At 55.5% G+C, this 22,836-nt stretch overlaps 8 protein-coding genes across 8 annotated transcripts; 3 read left to right on the top strand and 5 right to left on the bottom strand.

The window, feature by feature from the left end:
- Positions 1–489: 489 nt before the first annotated feature.
- Positions 490–5,340, top strand: M421DRAFT_376223 (uncharacterized protein). Its single transcript, XM_033589804.1, has 4 exons — positions 490–4,390; positions 4,463–4,712; positions 4,763–5,160; positions 5,208–5,340. The coding sequence occupies exons 1-4, from the start codon at positions 655–657 to the stop codon at positions 5,279–5,281; spliced, it is 4,458 nt and encodes a 1,485-aa protein (XP_033450780.1). The 5' UTR covers positions 490–654; the 3' UTR covers positions 5,282–5,340.
- Positions 5,341–6,343: 1,003 nt separating this feature from the next.
- M421DRAFT_58620 (kinesin-domain-containing protein) lies at positions 6,344–9,470 on the bottom strand (the record flags this gene model as incomplete). The annotated part of the gene is made up of 4 exons (XM_033595619.1): positions 6,344–8,650; positions 8,697–8,931; positions 8,967–9,215; positions 9,271–9,470. The coding sequence occupies 4 exons, from the start codon at positions 9,468–9,470 to the stop codon at positions 6,344–6,346; spliced, it is 2,991 nt and encodes a 996-aa protein (XP_033450779.1).
- A 579-nt stretch (positions 9,471–10,049) lies between these two features.
- M421DRAFT_99821 (uncharacterized protein) lies at positions 10,050–10,959 on the top strand (the record flags this gene model as incomplete). Its single annotated transcript, XM_033598807.1, has 2 exons — positions 10,050–10,327; positions 10,392–10,959. 2 exons carry the CDS (start codon positions 10,050–10,052, stop codon positions 10,957–10,959), a joined length of 846 nt encoding a protein of 281 aa, XP_033450778.1.
- Positions 10,960–11,211: 252 nt separating this feature from the next.
- Positions 11,212–12,527, top strand: M421DRAFT_412796 (carbohydrate esterase family 5 protein; the record flags this gene model as incomplete). The annotated part of the gene is made up of 3 exons (XM_033590434.1): positions 11,212–12,075; positions 12,139–12,256; positions 12,346–12,527. Exons 1-3 carry the CDS (start codon positions 11,668–11,670, stop codon positions 12,525–12,527), a joined length of 708 nt encoding a protein of 235 aa, XP_033450777.1. The 5' UTR covers positions 11,212–11,667.
- A 3,468-nt stretch (positions 12,528–15,995) lies between these two features.
- M421DRAFT_376172 (uncharacterized protein) lies at positions 15,996–17,123 on the bottom strand. Its single transcript, XM_033589803.1, has one exon. It carries the CDS (start codon positions 16,813–16,815, stop codon positions 16,249–16,251), a length of 567 nt encoding a protein of 188 aa, XP_033450776.1. The 5' UTR covers positions 16,816–17,123; the 3' UTR covers positions 15,996–16,248.
- Positions 17,124–17,241: 118 nt separating this feature from the next.
- On the bottom strand, positions 17,242–18,026 carry M421DRAFT_418832 (uncharacterized protein). Its single transcript, XM_033591912.1, has one exon. It carries the CDS (start codon positions 17,925–17,927, stop codon positions 17,433–17,435), a length of 495 nt encoding a protein of 164 aa, XP_033450775.1. The 5' UTR covers positions 17,928–18,026; the 3' UTR covers positions 17,242–17,432.
- Positions 18,027–18,318: 292 nt separating this feature from the next.
- M421DRAFT_418831 (uncharacterized protein) lies at positions 18,319–21,507 on the bottom strand. The gene has a single exon (XM_033591911.1). It carries the CDS (start codon positions 21,240–21,242, stop codon positions 18,432–18,434), a length of 2,811 nt encoding a protein of 936 aa, XP_033450774.1. The 5' UTR covers positions 21,243–21,507; the 3' UTR covers positions 18,319–18,431.
- A 552-nt stretch (positions 21,508–22,059) lies between these two features.
- Positions 22,060–22,701, bottom strand: M421DRAFT_58643 (uncharacterized protein; the record flags this gene model as incomplete). Its single annotated transcript, XM_033595621.1, has 1 exon — positions 22,060–22,701. The coding sequence occupies one exon, from the start codon at positions 22,699–22,701 to the stop codon at positions 22,060–22,062; it is 642 nt and encodes a 213-aa protein (XP_033450773.1).
- Between the last annotated feature and the right edge of the window lie 135 nt (positions 22,702–22,836).

Below are 22,836 nucleotides of genomic sequence, written 5' to 3'. Positions count from 1 at the left end.
CCCGAGTAGTAATAGTCGCAGACCATCTCAGGACTCTCAGCGGGTTTCAACCGTTGCAGATCCGTCCAAGAGGCTCGCACGCTCAGTGCGCAGGGCGCAGGGCAGCAGTGAGCAGGGCAGCAGTGAGCAGGGCAGCAGTGAGCAGGGCAGCAGGGCAGCAGTGAGCAGAGCAGCAGGGCAGCAGAGAGCAGAGGGCGCGCTCTCTCTCCGACTGCTCTCCCTTGACATGTGTCCTCGACGGTGCTGATAGTCTCCCGCCGCAGCAGACGTCCATACCGACCACAGTGATAAGGTCCCTGTAGCCTGCAGGGCGCTAGTAGCATCTTCGTACCTGATCATTTACCCCAAGGTCGCACCGCAGCTAAGAGCCACCGGTTCCTGGGCGGCTCTGCGGCTCTGAGTGCCCTCTCTGTTCTGCCTCGACTGCCCGCTCCGCACTGCCTGCACCGCTTCGCAGACGCGCAGACATTGGAGGTGCACGGCGCTGTTTCGAGTTGGCGTATCACACCCGCTGTCCGACACGTACTCGCAGCGCGGCCAGCCAATAGAGCAGCCAATAGACCGAGGAGCCTCGACGACGACAACAACGGCCGCCAGCGCCAGGCACGCGAGCAGCATTGCCTGCACCCCTCGACCGCAGAACACGTGCCGTACATGGCCGAACGATTGGGCACCCGCAGCACGCACACCATGGCCGACGCACGTCTCGACGACGCCCGCGAGGCTGGCAGCAAGCTGCTCAGCAAGGGCAGCCGCTGGCGAACCAAGTACTTTGCCAAAGACGAGCCCGCGCCCGACGATCCGCCCAAGACGAAGCGCGCCGACACGTTCAAGCTCGACGACGACGTCAACGACTTCCTGCGGCCCAGCACCGACAAGGCCACCGCCCAGCAGCAGGCTGCCCAGGCCTTTCTCGCCGCGAAGCCCCGCATCGATGTCGCCCGGGCGCAGCGCTGGCCCGCCGCCCATGACATTCTCAGCAGCGCCGCCGCCCACACCAGGCGCCCTGGGCCGGGCGGCCTGCGGACGGGCACGCGCAAGCGGGGGCTGACGGTCACCTTCGCCCGCACGCCGCCCGCCGTCATCGGCCACGGCGGCGACGAGTGCGAGGAGCCGTCGCTGGACGTGTCGCGCCGCAAGACGGCGGGGCAGCAGCAGCAGCAGCAGCAGAACCAGCAGCAGCAGCAGCAGCAGCACCAGCAGAACCAGCACCAGCAGAACCAGCACCAGCAAAAGGCCGCCGTCCAGGATGACGCCCACGTCGCCGCCCGCACTCCGCAGTTCGACGCCATGGCCCGCTCCGCCAGCCAGACCAGCCAGACGGCGCCCCCGCGCACCAGCTTCACCCGCACCTTGACCAGCCAGGGCGAGCTGTCGCCGCCGCTGCAGAAGAAGCTCGACATGGGCCACATCAACACGTACGCCCACCCGCCGCCGCCTGCCCAGCAGCGCACCGCGCCCATGGGCTTGGCCGACCGCCCCAAGGTCCTCTCGCGCGCCCCGACCGGCTTCGACCTCGCCCAGGATCCGCCCGCCGCCCGCCGGCCCAGCAAGGACTCGGCCTACTCGGCCTACTCGCAGGACTCGGACAACCCCTCGCCCGTCGCAGAGAGAAAGGCCCCCGTGCTGCCGCCCACCCAGGAAGAGGGCGGCGACTTCCGCCCGCGCGCCCTCACGCGCTCCCAGACGGGCTTCACCGACACCGTCGACGACTCGGACAGCTCCTCGCTCGAGCCCGTGCCGCGCCTGCCGGAGAGGCGCTTCGTCGAGCAGGAGGACGACTCCCCGCTCGAGTCCAGTGTGATGGCGGCCGAGCGCTTCCTGCAGAGCGAGCCCGACGATCCCAACTCCTTCTCCGCCAAAGTGAAGCACAAGATGCGGGCCGAAGAGGGGCGAGCGCTGCACGAGGCACAGCGGCGTGCGGCCGAGGGAAGGCGGGAGTCAGACGCGAGCTCCCTGCAGTCAGACCCCTTCCAGGTCGGAACACCGCCGACCACCTACAGCGCCTTCACGGGCGGCAGGACACCGCCCTCGGCACCGCCCGTCCAGCCGTCGCAGCAGTCGCCGTCGCAGCAGTCGCCACCGCAGAGCCGTCCCATGCAGCCGAAGCAGCCGTCGCCGCCAAGAGGACTGGACGCAGAGGACCCATACCGCTCAAGAGCACGGGGACCGTCGCCAGGACGGCGGCCGATGCCTCCAGGCACATATCCTCTGGACACAGACCCAGACACACGCCCACCACCAGACACGCGCCCACCACCAGACACGCGCTCACAGCCAGACACGCGCTCACCACCAGACACGCGCTCACAGCCAGACACACGCTCACCGCCAGACACACGCTCACCACCAGACACGCGCCCACCACCAGACACGCGCTCACCACCAGACACACGCTCACCGCCAGACACACGCCCACCACCAGGCAGATCCGAACCATTTCCAGCCACAACTGCTTCATCTGACCAGCGAATACCGCCCGCAACGGAAAAGACACCGGCCTCGGCTAAACCCCCTCAGTCTGCTGCAGACGAACTCCACTTGGATACACCCTCCGCCCTACAGCCCGCCAAGCCCCCCATGCAAGCACAGCCGCCGCCCCAGCCCAGGACACAAGGCTCCGTCTCGCATCCGCAGAAGGCTTTGTCGCACTCGCAAGGTCCCCAAGGTTCCGTCTCACACCCCGCCGAGCCGGCTTTCACGATTCGGCCAAGGCAGGATATCAGCATGAGATTGGGAGGCTCGCTTGCTCGTTCAGACACGAGGATGCTTGGCGATGCTGCGTTCAAGGACTTTGCGGAGCGCGTCGTGCACATGAACGGCATTTTCGCGTTGACCGCACAGCTTGGCGGCAACATGCACGACCGCTCACCGTCGCAGTGGGCTCGAGTGGCGACTTGGTGGTTCTTGAAGGGCCGCGCTGGAATGGAGAACCTGATCAGGAGTCGGCCCAAGACCGCCGAGCCGCAGCAGGAACGCCTCACGCAGCCGCACGTCGATCTGGCCAAAGCTCTGTGGGTTTGTGCCGACGTTCTGCCTGGACACCCTGCATTGGCGCAGTACGCTGGCCAGCCAGAAGATGCAAAGGCGGATGTCGCCAGACAGGCTGGTGATGTTGCGGCTACCGAGGCTTTCGAGATCAAGGGCGCCATCTTCCACTACATGAAGCTCCTGACGGGCTCGATGAAGAAACACCAGAGCATGCCCCCGACCGCAGCTCTTATTCAGGGTCAGAACCAGAACATCTGGGAAGAGTACCCCCGATTCGACCCAATTGCTGGCAGTGTACTTTCGGGCGTCAAATACAGGCACGCCAAGAACGGGGCGCACCCGCAGCAGCACAGCCTGTCGCAATATCTGCCACTAACTGACACAAAGAATGAGTTTTGCTATTTCAGAATGTTCGCCACGGCTACCATGTCGACCGACGACCCCAACACCGACCGAACGGCCATGTCCGTCGCCATCACAGTGCTGCGTGCCAAGGAGGAGTATTCGACCAGACTTGCCATCTGCAGCCAGAACGAAGACCTCAACCTGATGGTAGGCCTCAACCCTGCGGCCGGGCCGACGTGGAAGGACATTAGCTGGAAGAAGCAGTCGCGTCAGCTCTGCCTCCAGTTGCAGCATGGCTTTGTCCTGAACCTCGAACTGAACGAGGGTGACTGGCGCAATCTGTGGGCCATTGTTGATCACACCAACCGTGTCGAGTCAAGCATGCGGGCGCGAGCCAACGAGAACTTTTCCTGCAAGCTCTACCTGCGGGAAGCAAGCTACAAAGACCCGGCAAACCCAGCAGCATTCCCGTCCGAACGTGTGCACGCGTGCAAGCTGATGGTTTTTGAGAAGTTTGAGCGCAGCAGCGAAGGCACAGGGAAGCGGAAACTGCATCGCGGCTACCGGCTGGTGCTTGTCACCGCCCAGAAGAACAAGCAGCTGAGCTTTGTCGAGCACGAACTCGGCACAAAGCAGGAACCCATGAACTTTGAGTACGTCACCGAGAACGACCAGTCACCCGCTCTCAGACTGCACTTTCGTGAAGGCGCTGCCGAACAGAGACCGAGAGTATGCACGGTGCATCTCGTCTTCCAAGATGCAAACGACCGCAACAGTCTCTTCGGCACGTTTACGTCTATGAATATTGCGCATGGCGAGATGACGTTCGCCCAAGTGCCGCTCAAGTCTTTCACTATTGAGAGCGCAGACCAGGCAGATGCTTTCAGCGCTTCTGGAAGCCGCGTGCTTGAGAAGCTGCAGTGGCAGGAAGCGAAGACGGTGAACCAGGATCCCGAAGTTGCCGGCCTAGAAGCTGCACCAACGGTCATGAGCGAGAGCCTGAGAATCGTGTGTCGGCACAGCACGGGCATCATCTCGGACCGCATGAATCTAGGTAAGTCACCCCCCCCCATCTTGCTTTGACGTTTTACAATGTGTCGTGCAATGTTGGTACCAACTATCCCAGGACCTGGCGAGATTCTCGTCCGACTGCCCACCGATGGCGCCACAGACCTCACGCTCCTCCGCAATCCCCAGCAAGACATGGCTGTAGCGGTGGACAGCAGCCGCGCCGAACCAGGCGTTCCCGACGCGCTGGCCGAGCTCCTGCGCACGTTGACCAACGCTTCCACCATCCGGCGCCTCGCTTTCAACTCGTTCAAAGACCTGCACGCCTTCCAGCTCGCCGTGACCGGCTTCGAGGTCAAATTCGACGGGTGTGTGACCCGCCATCACTCACATGATTGCGGACGCTAACCATCACTAGCATTGCAAGCACATTCTCCATCTCCCGCCGGCGCATGGTAGTCCCCATCTACAAGCAATGGACGGCCAACACGATCCGGCTGCAAATCGTGCACCAGGACAACGTGATCCAACTGCTTGCCTTCTTTGAGGACTTCTCGCACGCCGACGCCATGAATTTCCGCCTCAGCAGCATGGACACGTTTGAGAAGAAGGACAGCGGCGGCAAGTTCGGGCTGAAGCTCGTCGACGCCAAGTTCGCGCTGCCCGTCGACCAGCGCCGCGGCGAGGGCAAGATGCAGAAAGCAGAGGGCCGCATCGCGGGCTGGACAGGCACAAAGAGACGCTTCGTGTGTCTCGACGAAATCGAGTATCCCGGCGAGCACGACGACATCCTGATCATGTTCGACACGGCAGAAGGTACGTCCCACGCCCCACGCCCGCAGCGCATCGCTAACACAACGCAGCCCGCGACCGCTTCGCCGACGCCCTCCCCGCCGCCACCATGGAGCGCAAATTCACCGTCCGCCGCAAAATATGAGCTCGCGCGCCACCCCAAACCCGCGTCTCGACACCTCTTTCCCAATTCCATTCACAACCACCCGGCAGCCCAGCTGCCTTTCTCCTTGATCTCCTTCCCGTCTCCTTCGCATACAGCATCACCCCGCGCCCGCGGGCCCGGGGTCGCACGATACCACACCGGCGTTCTGGGCGTGTTTTGCTGTGACGCGACTGTCCTGGATTCGTTCTGTGGCTGCATGGCCGGCGTCTGTTCTGTTTTGTTCGAGGGCGACTGCCCTGCAAAGCGCTGTAGGCCTGTAGTGACAATACATGTGTACCTTCAACGCGCTCATCCCGCGCTTTCTGCTGTGGTGCGGTCCTTCTTCGGCTGTGATGCGTGAGGTAGTTGGGGTGCGAGACGTGCATCGCTGTCGTTGGTGCGGATGAGTCAGCACAAGCCCTCCGCGGCTACTCCGTCGGGTGAAGTGGGCAGCCGGTGTCGAGAGGGCGGTGTCGTGGAGCAGGGCTGGATCTGAGCTTACTGGTTACAGTGCATTACGATGCAAGGAGGCGGATTACTACAGGCAGTGCCAGGCATCGAGTGGCAGGAGTGACAGGACGAACGAGGTGGGGTACGCAGCCCTGAGTCGGTGTCGGTGAGAAGGGGAGGTGCGGTGAAGAATCAACGGTGGCGTGACGAGAGAAGGCTGCGGGCATGGAGCCAGCGAGTTTGTGTGATCGTGTCATTGACGTCGTGAGGATGATTATGTTACTACGGACTCGCAGTCTCTTCAGTCCCCATCGGAAAAAAAGAACACAAAACAATCATACCCAGCAAGCAAACAAGCCAAACGCCAGTGGGAAGCTGCCATAGGCAGACTGTCCCACTCCCAACCCAAGAGAGCCAACCGTGTATGCAACGATGCTTTGAGATGATTTGTTCGCAGTTTTGTTGAGCAGTAACGCCGCACTACCCAAGACGGAAAACTAAGATGCTAGAGGAAGTAGATGATCGACCGTATGCAAGACGAAAGCGACGACAACATGTCAGAAAGTCCACTTCTCTGGACAAACATTAGCAAATGAAAGAAGAAAGGGGTGATCAGCGCCAGACACCCTTAGCACCTGATGCAAGACTGCCCCGGACCGAGGAGTTGCTAACAACTCGTATTGGCGCCCGGTTGAGCGTGCCAGCTGCGGGTCGGTCCTCGCTAGATACCGCGACCGTCGTGCGACGCGCAGGACCCTTAAAAATGGGCGCAGAGCGAGGGCTGAGGACGCTGGGCTTCCACTCGCCTTCGTGGTTGTTCTTTACCATACGACGTGCTGCGCCAGCGGATATGCTGTTTTCATTCGGCGGGCTGGAGGAAACGGAACTAGGGCTGCGGTGTCGCTGTGTCCTGCCTGCTGGCAGAGCTTTTGTGGTAGAAGAACGGCGCTTGATAGCCGTCCGAATCTGGTTTGCCTCTGAGGGATCGACGGACCAACCGTCTTCTTCAGCGGCAGAGTTGTTGCCACTGTCGTTCCCGGAGGTCAGAGCCTCTGAAGCAATTTCAACATTGCTCAGTGCCGAAGGACGAACTGTATTTGTTCCGATCTCACGAAGAGGAGACGTGTCAGAGTCTGAACCGTAGGCGCTACTGATTGGCATCGGTGATCCGTCAGACTTCTTTGAAAGAAACCCTGCTGCGAATCGGCTAGATGCAGAGCGAGGCTTGATGTCCAAGGACGTTGTTGGCGGCACTGGGATGGGCGATGACCCAGCATCATTGGCGACCGGCTCGGGAACGGGTGTTGAGAATGTTGGAGGCGGCATGTCAAGCGAGGAGTTTATTGGAGTTGACTCGACGTGCTCTGGTGTCTTAAAGTCTGCCAGAGTACCGTTCTCGTTATCATCGCGCCAACGAACACCACGTTTAGCCTTTGATGGTGACATTGGTCTCTTCTTCACAGGCGAAAACTGTACGCCCTTCTTGACCGCGACCATCTTTTTGCGCCGTGGCGAGCCTTTCATGGGTGATGATGTGAGATGTGGTGCATCTGCGAATGACGGCATGGGAATTGACTTCACCGGCGAAGGTCCCATGACGTTGATCGGCTTTCGTCTCTTCGGTGTCCCCTTGTGACTCGATGCAAAGAACTCCGTTACAGGTAGACCGCCGTCTGGTCGAATAACCTGGGCGGTTGCACTGGTGCAGGCGTTCATAATCCTGGCTAGCAGTTTTCTTGCAGTCTCGACTGCCTGACTCTCGTCCATCTGCGTGATTTGGCTCAAGATGGACACAGTCTCGATGTGAGCCTGTACGAGCACTTGTACTGTGGCTGCGTCGCCCCCTCTTTCTTGCTCGAGCAAAACACTCAAAACCTCGCGTTCGGCGTTGGACTTCAGGATCTGGTATTCTCTCGTCAAGTTCGCGGCGTCGGGCCCGTCGGTGATTCCGTCCAATTCTGTCAATTGCCTCAAGCCGAAGTTGAGCGCAGTATCGAGCTTGGAAGCCCATGTTGATCGCTCGAGCCGTCTGTGATGGTGCTGTCGAGATTGCTCGAGCTCTGCTGAAATACCAATAGCTGTGTCCCTCATGGCAGTGATCTGTGAAGGCATCTCCTCGTTGTCGCGCATCTCGGAGACTGTGTCGAACGCTGCAACCCATGCTGACACCAGGGAAATACGCCTTTCAGTATGCTTCAAAGTTCTCATGATGTTCAATCTGTCCCTGCGATCGGTCTCTGAGTCAGTGTAGGCCTGCCTGAGCCGTATGAAAGCATCCCTCATTATGCCCTCCTTCTTCTCATTCTGCTTTTGGTGTTTCGCCAGAGATGCACCATCGGAGTCCTTCTGCTTCCTCATCAACTCGTCAATCAATGCTCTTTGCTCGTCGATCTTCTTCAGGTAGTCTTTGACGTGACGGTTCACATTAAAAACGTTCTTCGTGACTTTGGTCTGAATGTTCTTCGCGCGATTGGCGTAGCGGAGAGTGTTCTGTGTTTCATCGAAGTGAACGCTTGACGGGCTGACGCAGACAATCATGACAGTTTTGCAATTGCCGCCGAGAGAGAATTTGAGCAACCGTGTCAGTTTCGAGTTGCGGTAGGGGATATGATTGTGTTTCCGGATGTCACACAGGGCGTTGATGCAACTTCCGAGAGCCAGTAAAGACTTGTTGATGTTTGCACCCTCGGTCAGACGCGCGCCTCTGTTCTTTGTAGCACTAGCGCGCTCACTGCCTGCTAAATCGATAATGCTGAGGGTGGCCATTGTGTGTGGTTCGTTTACGGAGGCGTTGCGGTCTTTCGACGAGACGTTGATCTGTAAAACAGCGTGCGATCGAGACGAGGTTGCGTTGGCTTCGGTGGGGGACATTGTTCGTAGGTCGTTGCCGCGGACGATCATCTCCATGACCTCGTTGACCTGTCACATGTTAGACGCTGTTCCATGGCCTAGGTCAACTTCTCACATCTGTAGGTCGATGACTGGTCAGGCCTGCCACTGAGACTGCCTGATTGGAGTCTTCTCGTAGCATCAGAGAAGTCTTGCTGCCGCCCTCTACCAAGAGATCACGAATAGTTTCGTTGTAGATTTCCAGATAAGACAGCGTGACCTCTGTAACCTTCTCCTCAGATCGTTCACTGATCTTCTCAAACAATTCCTGCATCGTCAGGAAAATGATACCCGGATCGCCTGGGGTTCCACTACGACCGAGTCAGCGTCTCTCCGGTGTGTGTACGTGTCGACGTACGTGATAGTATGTGTCTTTCCACATCCTGTAGCGCCATATGCGAACACGGTTGCATTGTACCCGTCGAGCACATTGTCGAGCAGTGGCTTTGCGGTCGACTCGTAGATGTCGGCCTGTGATGTGGTGTCGTCGAAGACTCGGTCAAAAGCGAATGTCTGGTCCTTCACACGCTTACCCTGAGGCGCGTACGAGCGACCAGCCCTGTGTACCGGGTTGTCCTCCGGAGGGTCGAAGATCCTATATGTATATTAGTACCTATAGTGCCATGTCGTTGGGGATGCACGCAGCGTACAGGCAGCGCTCGTCAAGAACCTTAATGACAGGCCTGATGCCCCCCTTTGAGCTTATCCGCGGGGTCGGCGCAGCGGCGAGCGAACCTTCTCCAAGGAACAGTGTCGAGTCGTCGGTCTTGGTGAGCTGCGCAGCTTCGCGTATAGTGAATGGACGGACGCGCACAGTGACCGAGATGGACGAGGCGCCGGCGCTCGCCATGATTGCGCTCTATGTATGTTAGGAGTCCAGAAATGCAGCGCGACTACCCCTCAGAGTGGATGCGTTGGCCGTGGGCGTGGTTGCGGAATGTTGTGTGGTGACGGTGCTTCGAGTTCGTGCACCGAAAACGTCTCGTTGCTATGCCAACCAGGGAACCCGCAACTGACCCTGAAGCAGGCACGTGATGATCCACCCAGCGCCGCCTCCACCACCGACATGTCTCCCACCTCGTTCTGTCCGCCAGCACACCCCTTGTCGATCTGAAGACACGGGTATCGCGAGATGTGTGGTCGTGTAGTTGTGCATGATGCGGTGAGTTTCTAGGGTGCCCGGATCTCCATTCATGCACCGACGACGTCATTAGCAAGGCGTTCGTGGAAGATCATTCGACGCAGATTGCCTCCGCAGACAGTCTGATGGCCTGCGAGGCTGACCCCCTCTTTCCGTGACCCTCCGCGGATCCGCTGACGGTCTGACCCCGCTGGCACGAAGCCTCATCGACTTGGAGCATGCTCAGAATCAAACAGCGTTGCAGCTGCATCCACCAAGATGAACACTGGCTCGACCACAAGCTCTGGCATGGAGGGCGATATTGTTGCAGACATCAATTATTTTCCGGCTTCAGGTATACCGATACCCACATCTGCATGGCAGAAACGTTATCTAGGGATCGGTGATGAACATACTCGGCCCATGACCATTCACAATGTCCGCCAAAGACAGCAAGAATTCGATCTAGACACCAACGGCTTTACATTTGTCAAGCTGAAACCCAAACAAAGAATCAACGGTTCCAGCACCGAGGATGAAATACGCCAGGACTACTATCCAGAACTAGTGGAACTGGCAAAGAACCTGTACGCTGAACTGCGCACATATTGCCAGACGACTGGTAACACGTGGGATCGCTGACAATTACAGGACCGGCGCAAGCACTGCCTTTGTCTTCAATCACGTCGTTCGAGCACACTCATCCCCATCTGACAAAGGCAAGCTCGACTCTCACGGGCGTTGGCAGGACATACCTGCAGGTCATCCACACGTTGACTACTGCGGCGATCCTACTTACCTCGAAGGCACCAAAAGAGAACTCAACTTAAGTCCTGACGTCTCCTCGCTTTATACCACAAGCTCGCGTTATGCGTATCTCGGTGCCTGGCGGCCTCTGAAGCCGCTACGCAGAGATCCTCTTGCCGTGTGCGATGCCACAACGGTCCCAGATACCGACTACCAACTTCGCATGCGAGAGTTTAGGAGCGGTGTTAAGTCTGGGAACTATGTCATGAGCCACACAGAAAAGAAGCAGCAACATCAGTGGTACTACATGGCCGAGATGACACCGGAAGAGATCGTAGTGTTCAAAGGATATGACACTGAGCAGACCAGACCAGGCTGGCGATGTCCACACACAGCGATTAAACTACCAGATTCAGATCATGAAACACCAAGGGAAAGCATTGAGGCCCGCATCGTCTGCTTCTGGTACTGAGGGGAAAGGCCGTGCTGCCACGTGCTTCGCTACTACTCATTTCCGCAAGTATTCCTTTGATCTGGGATCTTGGCAATTACCCGCCAGGCACGTCCCTTCTTACCAACGATCGCGGGGTAGCGTCGCTGATTATGCCCAAATAGGCAACACTGTAACGCCGCCGTTGCTCCTTCCGGTTTGGGTGAATGTCGATCCCCTCGTGCTCACGGCACTCAGACGGGTAAGCTAGCCACCTTTAGCAGGTCAAGAGACAGAAGTCGGGGAGCGACCACAACGATCAGTGCCTCAAATTATAATTTATGCGCAACGCCAGGTGACCAGACGAAAGAGGTGTGAGATTAGTAAACAGTTGGCCCAAATGCAGACGACTGCATCTAAGTGCACCGCACGTCACCCTTGCTGCTCTCTTCAGGACTTATGTACCCAAGATTATCCAAGGTCCTTGATCTCGGTCACGGAGCAGATGGGGCAGGAGGTAGGTCTGCACAGCTGGACGTGATGAAATGTACTTGGAAATCAGAGACACCGGGTTAGTCCAGTGGACAAACAAGTATATCCAGCAAGGACATAAATATATCCAGCAAGGACATAAATATATCCCATCAATCACCCGCTGTTCGTGCTCCAGGCCGCAAGACCAGTCACTTCCTCATCCTTCGCTTTAAAAACCTGAGAAGCACGTACGCTGCCCACCACTCGCTATCCAGCATGAAGCTCACACTCCTATCCCTTGCCCTCCTCTCCGGCGCTCTCGCATTCCCAGCCCCAGCCGCTGACGCAGAAGCCTTCCCCATCGATGAGCTTCTGACTAGCAACCTGGCTCCCGAGGAGCACGCTCTCTCCAAGCGCCAGTACAGCAGCAGTACCTACAACCAGCTCACCGACGGCACCGCATGCCGCCCCATCAGTGTGATTTACGCTCGCGGAACCAATCAGCAAGGCAATGTTGGTGACGCCGCAGCAGTCGGTCCCTTGTTCTTCAACCAGATCGCTAGCCGCGTTGGAGGCACGAGCCAGCTCGCCATTCAGGGCGTAACATACTCCGCCAGTATTGCTGGGTTCTTGGTGGGTGGTGATGCTACCGGAAGCACCACTATGACCAATCTCATCAGCACCGTAAGTTCTGCACGATTATCGATAGATGTACATCGTTCACGCCGTGGCTGATCATTATCACAGACCGTGACCCGCTGCCCCAATACCAAGATCGTTCTCGCCGGCTACTCGCAGGGCGCCCAGCTCGTTCATAATGCCGCCGTCCGCACTTCTGCAGCAAATGCTTCTCATGTCGCCGCTGGTACGTTCACTCTACTTCCTCCCCTCATTTACCCCCGCTCCAAAATGGAACAGCCTTCCCATCTGGGTTATATGGCTAACACTTCGCAGTCGTTGTCTTCGGCGACCCAAAGCGGGGCCAGTCTTTTGGCTCGATCACTGCTTCCAAGACTCTTACTATCTGCCACAGTGGCGACAACATCTGCGAGGGAGGTGCTACCATCACAGCGGCGCATCTGAACTATCAGCAGGATGTCTCGACTGCTGGGGCTTTTGTTGCTGGCAAGGTTTGATTTCCGATGCAGCCTGGACGAGGATTATTTCTATCGCGGCGGTGATGACTTGTTCGCTGGCACAGCGTGGTGTGAGGAATTCTTTGATATTGACTAGTAAATCAATTCTTGGTGAGCTGTTTTTAGTGGTTGACGAGGCTTACTGCAGTCCCTAGGCCCTCTTGTGCCTAGCATACCGGGCTACCTACGGTTGTACGAAGATAGTACAATTCCTATTACTACTACGCTATAGCTACTGCATAGCTTACTCCTTCACTACCTACTAGCTGCTTACCTTAGCCGTAGTACGCTACAACTACTGCCAGTAATATGCCTCGTCGCAAAAGCTGCGTTCCTCTGTAATATTGGTTCACTTGATATCGATTGAGTTCCACCTTTATTTGAGCAATCAACCGCATCTAATATCAGCATTAAACCTGGCGCGGATAGGGATAACTGAATTGGCGGGTTACTGCAGCAAACCATGTGTGACCATCTATCGAATAACAAGAGCTCGCGTTCCAGTGGTATAGACATTGAGGTGTTTGAAGTAGCGAGGAGACCAATCAGAGGTTGCTAAAATGGTGCTGCCACTCATCTCTGATTTATATCCTGTCATCAACGAGTCGTGCAAGTCTGTGTGCAAGCTTCAAATGATTTGCACCCCGTCCTGAACTTTGACAATGTAATCAACATCAGCTGTACCAAACCCAAATCGCCTGTATTCGTTCATGCGAACGGTCGACACGACCGCCAATATGTGATAGTGCCTTAGAGAATAGCGCTCCATCTCAAACAACTCGCGACATCGGCTCAAGACCACGCAGTAGATATTTTGTAGACGTGTCCCGCTCTTGGTATCGACGTTTATCCATCCAATTTTCTTTCTGTCGGCATTCATGAGGATATAATCACCATAGTGAAATTCCAACGCGCAATTTGTGATACTTCCCAGGTCTGCTAGTAACGCTTCTTTACGCTCGGGGTGAAACGATAGCTTCCTGTTCACCGCTAAAGTGCCGAAGAAGTCTCGCGAAGCTCCGCCCCGCCAGTACACGCCATCCAGGACCAGGAAGGCATGTATTCGTAATGCTTGATGACTTGCACATCCTTTTCCATTGATTTCCAGGCAAGATTCCAATGCAAGAACTGTTGGAAGATGCCAAGCCTGGTCTTGCAGCAATGAGCTGCCGTCAAGCTCTATTCCAGTCCCTGTATGGTAGTCTTCTTATCGTGTTGTCTCGTGAGCTGTCTTCGTGTGAAATCCTGAATGAAGTAAGAAATTCAGGATTCCACTCTGCCGAAGTCTTCTACTCGCATGAGGCGCGTGGGGAAACTTGGATCAAGAGCGAAAAAGGTGCTATCCAGGGGACTACAATCGACATTGTCAGCCAAGATCAGCATACTGGAAGAATGATGGCTCACCTATTGAATTTGATAAGATTTTCACAGTAGAGGCCTTCCCCGCAAGTTCAGTACATCTGATTAGCACTGAAATGAACTGTTTGTCTCGCAAAGACGGTCTCCTGCATGACCCAAGCTCGTGAATCCAGCAAGCTATTGCCGACATCGCCATCATAATCATCAATGTCAGTCAAGATGAAGAATTGTCTGCCCTGACCATCTCGAACAAAGATGTGTTCAGATTCGCGGTAAAGACCTAGAAACCCGTGGTAGGAATCGTCGGCTACCGTCGCAGCCATTGTGAAATATGCGTGCGAGTATACGCTGTGCATCTTGGCTGATTCGCGTCGAAAATCTGCACCATTGTCATCGAACTGTACGATACAGAGCGAGTCGATCCAGAGGTACGAGATCAAGAGACTTTACCACCTTGATAGCATCCTGAAAGGTCTTTGGTAACTCCGAGACGTGGAAGGCTTTTTATCTTCTTGCCAGATTTCCCTGGCTGGTGCAGTTTGTTCTCTTCTGGCTTTCGGAAAGCTCGCCCCAACAATGAGATAGTGCAATATACTTGTCGCTCCTTCGCTGTTCCGCATTCAGTAATCGAACCCAAACAGGAGGAGACCCAAGATCGAGCAGTCCTCCAATATCAAGCACTCTCGTTGGAAACACTGTCTGAGCGTTTTCCCTTTTGTTGCAATCATGATTGTTATCACACCAGCGGGCCCAAGCACATAGCAGTCCAAATCGCGCCGCACGATCAAGAACCGGCAACATAGGGCGGCCGATGGGTGTCTAGTCCTTCGCTTGGGAGGTATTCACTTAAGATAGTATCGTCAGCTTCAACCTCTTGGAGCACTCCGCGGGCCGCAAACTAACTCAGTAGAGTAATGAGTCTTATAACACGCCTACCCCAGTAGCCAATTCGTAGTGCGGCAGTATTGCGGGAAAGAGTAATCTTGTCGTCATCACCAATATCGTCAAAGAATGATCGTACGAGAAAACTGCACATTCGACAGATCTCTGCAGAACTAAGAATGTACTCCAAATTTACATCCATAGTTTTCTCTGCAAGATCTCAGACGATGTGTCTGCAAACGGAACACATCTGAACAGTAGAAGTGGGTAGCGAGAACGGGTTTTCAGCACAGTACGTCTTAGTGAAAGCATCGCTGAGATCGGCGTGCCATCTGTTGTACACATTGACTCTGTACTCCTGCGCGATAGAAGGTGGTGCGTTAGGAATGTGTGCAATCGTGGCCGTCCGAGGTCTACTTACAAATTTGGATTCAGTCTTTTCCAGCTGCAACGATCAGTAATCCGTTGTCAGCAACAGTATTGCTTCAATGCTTGTGGAAGGAGTGACGTACCCATTTCTGGTCTCTATCTCTGCTCTTATGGAACATATCAGCTGTATCCAGCACAATTATTCAATCAGCTACTCATCCATTGAGGTTGCGTCCAATTTGGCCATGTAGGGATTTCGTCCATCATATCACCGTCCGCAACAGCACGGGTCTGCTCCCAGATTTGTTGCATCGAATACTTGAAGACATCACTTAATTCGCATCCCACTCCCGTGGAGCCCTCATAACCAAGGCTTTTGGACGTGCGCAACTGGGACTGCTTTCTAAGCGCCGTATTCTCGTAATCACTCTTCACTTGATCCTTGAGGCCTTCCATGTTCTTCCCTAGGTCTTTGATGAACTCGCGCTTGCTACTTGTGCCAAACATATTTGCCCGGTAGTAGTCTTCCACCGACTGAGTCCAGCCGTCAAGCTTCGTGCGAAAATGCGAGGTGTGTTTATCAATGAACAGGAAGCCGTTCGCCATACCTGCACAGCTCGGGAACTTTAGCCTTGTCAGCCCAACAAATGAAGTTTGAGCGATCGCGTTTCACCCGCGTGTATCGTTCTGCAGGGTAAATATGAGAGCTGAGTGGTGTTGATAGTCAGGGAAGGTCGCAAAGTAGGAGATTATTGCGAGAATAGAGGTGTATACAAGAAAGATAACATATTCAGCCTCGCAGAAGCTGCTAGCGCTTACTGCAGGGTGAAGTACTATGATGACCCCGCTGTGGCTGCACGGGATGCAAGACTGAAACAACACCATATGTGCAAGCTCAAGGGAAAGAGCAAAGAGAAATCGAACGTGGGCGTACGTGTACGATTTGCCGTTTGAGAACGATCGATTCAATCTAGATCGAGGCTGTGTGGGTCGTCTAATAGTCAGACTGGTGAAGGTTCACCTAGTGACATGCCGGCCTGGACAGCCACTCGGGATGGGCTGCTGTCGCCATCCTCCGCGGTTGGATCTGATTCAAGAAGTGAACCGTGTATCATTCCCCGTGTGCATGTGTGAAGGCCAGCAGCACTGTGCGCTGAACTTCCTCTCGTACGAACTCCAAGTCCACAGCACCGACCTGGCCCGCTTTGACCTCTTCTTCAGTAGCCCACACGTAGTTTTGATGCTCTTTCGGATCCAACTTTGTTGTCAATATAGCGCCTCCCTCAGACGGCACATATGCAGCGAAGCTAAAGCAACAGACCTTGTCGCCGTTGCTTCGAGCGAAGAAGTGAGGTTCTCCAACTGGACCACCCATGTAAGCGGCTTGAAGGCCGGCCTCCTCCCATAACTCACGCACAGCGGCGTGCAGGATACTCAAGTCGTCGTCGTCAACAGCTCCGCCAGGAGGCTCCCATTTGCCGGGGTATGAATCGCTTGCAGCGCGCTGAAGAAGGAGAACGCGAGGTTTTGAAGGTGTACACGTGTCCAGTACCAGCGCAGCGGTGCCGATCGACTTGAATGCAGCCTCGGGGTGAGCTCCTAAATATGCACTTTTAGGTACCGCAAATTCTGCGGCAGAAACATCGTAGCCAAAGTTGTAGGCCGGCTTTTCTGTCATTGTTGATTGCACGTGGGATCAGCGGGCACTGAGAGGTTCAGCGCAGGCCAGCCGCTGCACGTGCAAATGCAAGCACCAGACAACAAGCGAGGCCACCAGACTCGCGCATCTGACGCGACTAGGCAGGCCATCCCTAAGACGCCTCGCCACAATCGAGCATGGGTTTGCCGATCCTGGACCTTCGAGAGTCAAACCTCATGGAATCGTCACGCGCTCAAAGAAAGGACAGCAGACTGAAACTGCGACACGAGCTTTTCACTGGAGCCATACCGTCTCGAGCCATTGCAGCTCCTCGCCAAGCCATGGCTCATCCTGTTCAGCCAATTCATTCTGGAGCCCATGCTCCAGCTCTTTTTTTGGCGACTAGGTGGGCATCCTTCCGGGCAGTTGGTCCAAACACTTTTACTTTCTCGACCGTTCGTACGAAGTCCTCGCAATCTTTGAGGCTGACGCTCTGATCAGCATGTCCATGCAAGATCAGAGTTAGTGGGAAAACCCTCTTCTCACTCAGTCTCTCGAACGGATGCAGTCCCCTGTCTGTGCTAAGCGCCAGATCCCAACGATGCTCATTCGCCGGGGAAGCGTCAGCGAGCTCTTCTCTCGCGAGACACCTGTCGCTAGACAGTGGACACAACACAGCGCTCGGGCACTTGCACAAGATACTTGTCAATCATCTCCTCATCAGGCGTAGGCCGGCTCCATTCTCTCATTAATTCCTCGCTCTTGCACCACTTCTTGACCATTGAGTAGAACGACAGCAGTGCCTTGATGCGACCCTCAGGCAAATCGAACACCAGGTATAACGCGTGCAAACCCCCTGGGCTGTCGTCGCTAACCAATAACTGATCGATATCCATCTCTATAGGAGGCGCCGCATTTTGTAAAACCCTTGCAAGATCTCGATTGGCCCACGTCCAGAAGTCCCTGATGTCCTCATGGGTTTCGGCACCTGAGAGTTCTGAGATACAGCGATAGTTTGGTAGAACTATGAAGGATGTACAATCTGTGAAAGGGTCAAAGTAGTTGGAGAACCAGTCCTGCAATAGCGCATCACTCGATATCAAGCCGCCGCCATGCCATTTGACGTGCAGCGGATGCCTTCCCGGCTTCATGGTGTTAGGTATCAATATGGCAACGGAAATATCGAAGTCGCCAATATTCTTGTATGATGTTTCACAGATGGAGAAGTTGGAAAAGCTGTTTGCCGCCGCTTTGTGGAAGATACTTGCCATGATGCATGTGCGCCCTTCGGGAGAATGCTCTTGTGGCAAGCTGGAAGACTCAAGGCTTTGGTCCAATGTGCAGCAATGCTATGCGAGCTTCTTCCTTTTTACCACCACCCCTAGAGTCGGTCAGCACAAGGCTAAAACAGGTTGATGCCGGAACGTTGAGTATCATGAGCCAACAATCGGCTTAGGTCCCAACCACGGCTTTCGCTCAATCCCCCCATGAGACTTGGTGTCACGAAGTTCAATGGACCTAGAAGAGGTCAGAAATAGTTTCGTACTGCATGGTGGTAGTCGTCCAGCAGAAACGGTGATCACGTCCTTCAATTGTAACGCTAAGGGTATATATCGCACCGCCCAAATAATATCAAAGGAACACTCTCTATGCTCTCACATGACCGAACATGCAATCCTCTTCTTCCCCTTCCCCTCTTTCTTGCCATTACTCCCTCTCGTCCCCGTTCTCTCGGTCAACACCGGTACTGCGCTATGTGGTGCTTGCATACCACCCAGCGTTGACATCCCCACGCCTGCATATCCCTCCGACATGGGCGGCGCACTCATCGTTCCTCTAAACCACTCCTGCGCCACCAACTGCTGTGATGGTGGCACGAGACGGGGCATCAAGTTTCTCCTCGCTTGATTGTTGAGGTGAGCCGGAGGTGAGATTGATCGATGAGGCGCAGGCGTACTCGTGGGATTAAGCGGAGGGTTTGGCGGCAGCGGCCGATCCTGGAATGCAGCCACGGAATGGCGTGGGATAGATGCAGCGCGCGGTACGAGGGGCGCAGAGCCGCGGTGCAGTAGTTCCGGGTCAGTAATGGGTGGTGGACGGATGTCGTTTGTGCCGGTCGCTGGGCGGCGGTTGACGCACGAAGGGCGTCGGGCTGGGGGCGTTGTCGACGGTGGTTGAGCTTGTGAAGGCGAGATGTAGGCCAATTGTTGAGGTGGTGAGTGGGCTGAGGATCCTCGTCTTCGTATTGAGTCTGAGGAGTGTGGGCCTGGGTATGTTGTAAGATGGCTCAGTGATGGTCGTCGAAGCGATACGTCAATAGCGGAGAATGATTGGCCCGCGTGCTGGTATGGTCCCGATGGCGAAAGCTGTGCAGGATTGACTGTGGCAGTCATCGCGGGAAGCGTAGGCACCGGAGGTATACCTGATCTTGACCCAGAACCTCGACTCGAACCGCGACTTGCTCGGCGTGCTGATGGTGGCGCATTGGGATGGCTCAGACTGACGCTCTCAGCTTCTTCCGCTTTGGCTGTATACGCTGGGGGTGGTGGGACCCAGTTATCTGCATCGCTCTCATGGGGCAACTCGCGCTGACCGGAGCCATCAGCGCGACGGTACTCCAACGGGCGGAAAGGTAGTGCACGCAGGTGTCGACGGTTTGCAGGGGACACGGCAGCCACAGTTGCGGCTCTTGCTAATGACATCTGCGACCTAGGCTGCTGGTTGTCGTACGGCATCTCGAAGGCTGCTTGCGCTTCTTCCGCCGTCAGCTCTTCTTCATCAGCCATTGGTGGTGGTCTGACAGTGGTACGCGAGCGCTGTACAGATGATGTACCACTTCTAGAGCTACGTCTCGCACCGCTCGCCTGGCCTTGTGCTCTGCGCTGTGCCAATGTCCTTGTTCTCATTAGCTCAACTTCTTGATTGAAGTCTAAGGAGCCTTCTGGAAGCACTTCACCCGGGCACAAAGGATCCAGATCATACTCTACTTTAGATGTCACCGGAATCGCAACCCCTGCGGGCTTCGTCTTATCGAAATCGAGAACAACGATGACACCCTTCGGTCCGATTGGTACATCAGGTACATCGCTCTCGATCGGTGCTATGCTCGAGTTACCCACCGCAATGAGTCGCTGGACGTTGTTGCCAATCTTGACCCATCGCAGCACACAGATCTCCTGATAAGCACCAACACCAAGCTTCGGTATCGGTATACAAAAGCAAGGCTGGATAGGCGCCTGACCTTTTGCCTTCTCACTCGGTTTGTATTCCCACCCAGGCACCTCGTATATCCAAATGTTGGTGGTACCGCGCATCCGTAGAGCTACCGCTGCCAGATCAGCATTGGGGGAAACAGCGGGCATGGCATCGTCGACGAACTCGGACCGTGTCCAGCGCTGATGATCAGGCAAGAACATCTTCCTTTGCGTGAACCGCTGACAGGCAATGTCATATATCCCCCAAGAATCTTCTTCTGCGTTGAAAGCGAAGAGCTCGTTGAAGGTCCCTGTGTCGGCATCTGGAAGCAGCGTAGCCTGTCGCGCTATTCTTGCGGTCTCTGGAAAAAGCACAGATCCTGTCCATACAACTTCCGGCGCTTGAGGTATTGGCGCGCCCTCCTCGTCGAGTGGGCCATCGTACAACCCTGGAAGAACAAATAGAGCAGAGCTATCTGACTTGCGTGCGTACCCTGTAATGAGCAGCGTGCGTCCGTCATCCGAGAACTCCAGCGCGTCGCCTGCAGGCCCAGAAAGTGTACGTCGCGCGGTCACAGGCGCGTCTGGAAAGACAGCGACAACCTCGATACCGAATTTATTTCCAGTGATCAAGATGCGCGCATCCGGCGAGATAACGAGGGAGCTGGCTTCGTGCACTAGCTGCACCGTTCTCCGCATCTTGATTTGTCCGCCCTGCTCGCCATGAATCTCATACAAGTCGACCTGCGATGGCCGCGACAGTACTGCGAGCAGAAAGCCGTCTTCTGTGATGTCGATAGCAACGGGCTTGCGCTTGACTTGGAGGGTGCGCGCAAAGAGCCTAGGCAGCTGTGCCGTCTGTATCAGCCAGATATTCGACGCCGAGTACACTGCAACGTAGTTTCCCCTCCTCGAAACGTTGAAGTCGAAGCTATCGGGAAGCGCCGAAGACGATGCGGAGTTTGACATGAGCTCAAGAAGCGTGAGACTGGGTTGCGCGTGCGACGTGGTGGCTATGGAGCTGCTAGGAGAGCGATCGTCATTCGTCATGTTCGATGTCATGGCTGTTGAGTAGCCCGACTGACTTATCGCGGACGAGGACATGGTCGTGTTGTCGATGGAAGATGAGGCGAGTCGGGTGTCGAGAGCATCCACGCTCCGATCTGAGCTCAGAGCACTTTCATTGTTGGCGGGCGTTGTTTCCTTCCCCTTTGCGCCGTTCGTGTTGTCTTTGTGCTGTGTATCGTTCTCTGAAGTCCCCCTCCCCACCATCTTTTGCTGGCGTGCCGTCCAGCGCCGTCCTTATCGTATCAGTCGTATGTGCGTGGTCGATCGCACGTCGTTCGGGGTCGGGGAGGTGTAAGCGCTGCAAGGCTCCATGGAGCATGCCTGAGGTCTTTTCTTCTAGCCAAACGGTAAAGAGCAAGGAAACATAGCAGAGCTGCCCTCCGAAGACGAGAAGAGGCTATCTGCGTGTGGATACAATGTTACGGCGGGTTTGACATGCCATGGATCGCCCGCTTCCACTAGGTGTTCCCGCGCCGGCGTGCGATCCCCGCGGTTTTGTGAGGCTATATATAGCATACATGATCACGGACAACTTGTAAGTGGCACCTCGTATAAGAACCGCCTCTATTAATTACCGCATACCATCTAGTGGAGACCACATTTCTCAAGTTTCCTTCTTTATTCACTGCTTGTTCGCTCGAGGAGCCTTTCTTCTCGTAGCTGTTCTGAACGTTGGGGGCGTTATTCCCCTGCTATGTTCGAAACATCGCTCCGCAAGGCTGAAAGAGGGGAACCCCTGCCGTGTAGAAACGAATCACCATAGGCCGCCAAGCTGAATCAGTGCTGCAACTTTGCACCATTGTCGGTGTGCATGTCCCTCCTAATCTCCACGGTGGCTGGCCTTAATACAAGGCTACGCCAAGCTCCGGGCCTGAAATGCAGCCCACAAGCTGCCGGGGCATGTGCAGACCCGATCAACATGCTCGGTATGCTAGCCAGATGATGTGTAACTTTCTCACAAGACTGTCATGCTTTCGGGTCGCCGACCGAGTGTTTAGCCAGTGGCTGGACTCGATTTCCTTCATCTCCTCGCAGCGATGTTATTTTTCTTTGCATCGTCTTTGTCTTGTACGAGCAGTTGATACTGCTGGACCAGCTCCTCAGGACAGCGAAACTCAATGTGGAATGGCACATGCGACAAGGTTTCTTTTGCAGGAAGGACGCCGGACTTCCATTTCGCTAGTCGGTGCTCTGCATACTGCGTGAAGTATGGTATGGGATTAATCGACACAAAGTCTGTCGAGACAGCTGCCTTACTGTTGATGGCTTCCTGGATCCTGCGCGCATGCTCACGTTGGTGATCGATCAGTTTGTGTGGGGTGCTACTCCACCTCGCAAGTGCACGATCACGGATGTAGTGTCTTGTATCAGGCAAGTCGTGCGGCAATTTCCACCACTGACTGTAGAAGGGGCCCCAGCCTTCAGCCAGGACGAACCACGCCAACCAGGAGCTGCCTTTGCGAAACAGTCTCTGTCCATCAATGCCGCTGCCCCAATCGAACACCCATGGCTTGTGATCCTCGCCAATATTCGAGATTGATGTTCGGAATGCAGACGATAGCAGCATGAACATGAGTTTGTAGTCTTTGGCGTCTTGCTTGGGCATAGCGTCGATGTGTCTAAGCCGCCGTTCAAGTATTAAATCTTCTTTCTGCTGGCTCATTCCCAATCTGCGCGAAGGGCACAAAAACCGAGAGGCAAACTCGTTGACCGGCTTGGGGTCATCTGGCTGGGATGTGGGGGTCGAGATGCTCGCTAGCCGGTACAAAACACGCCAACCATTTGCGATTCGTGCTCG

Source organism: Didymella exigua (genome assembly GCF_010094145.1).
Source record: "Didymella exigua CBS 183.55 unplaced genomic scaffold M421scaffold_8, whole genome shotgun sequence".
Taxonomy (NCBI): domain Eukaryota; kingdom Fungi; phylum Ascomycota; class Dothideomycetes; order Pleosporales; family Didymellaceae; genus Didymella; species Didymella exigua.
The sequence above is the reverse complement of the archived record's forward strand: the minus strand, read 5'-3'. Positions and strand labels throughout refer to the sequence as shown.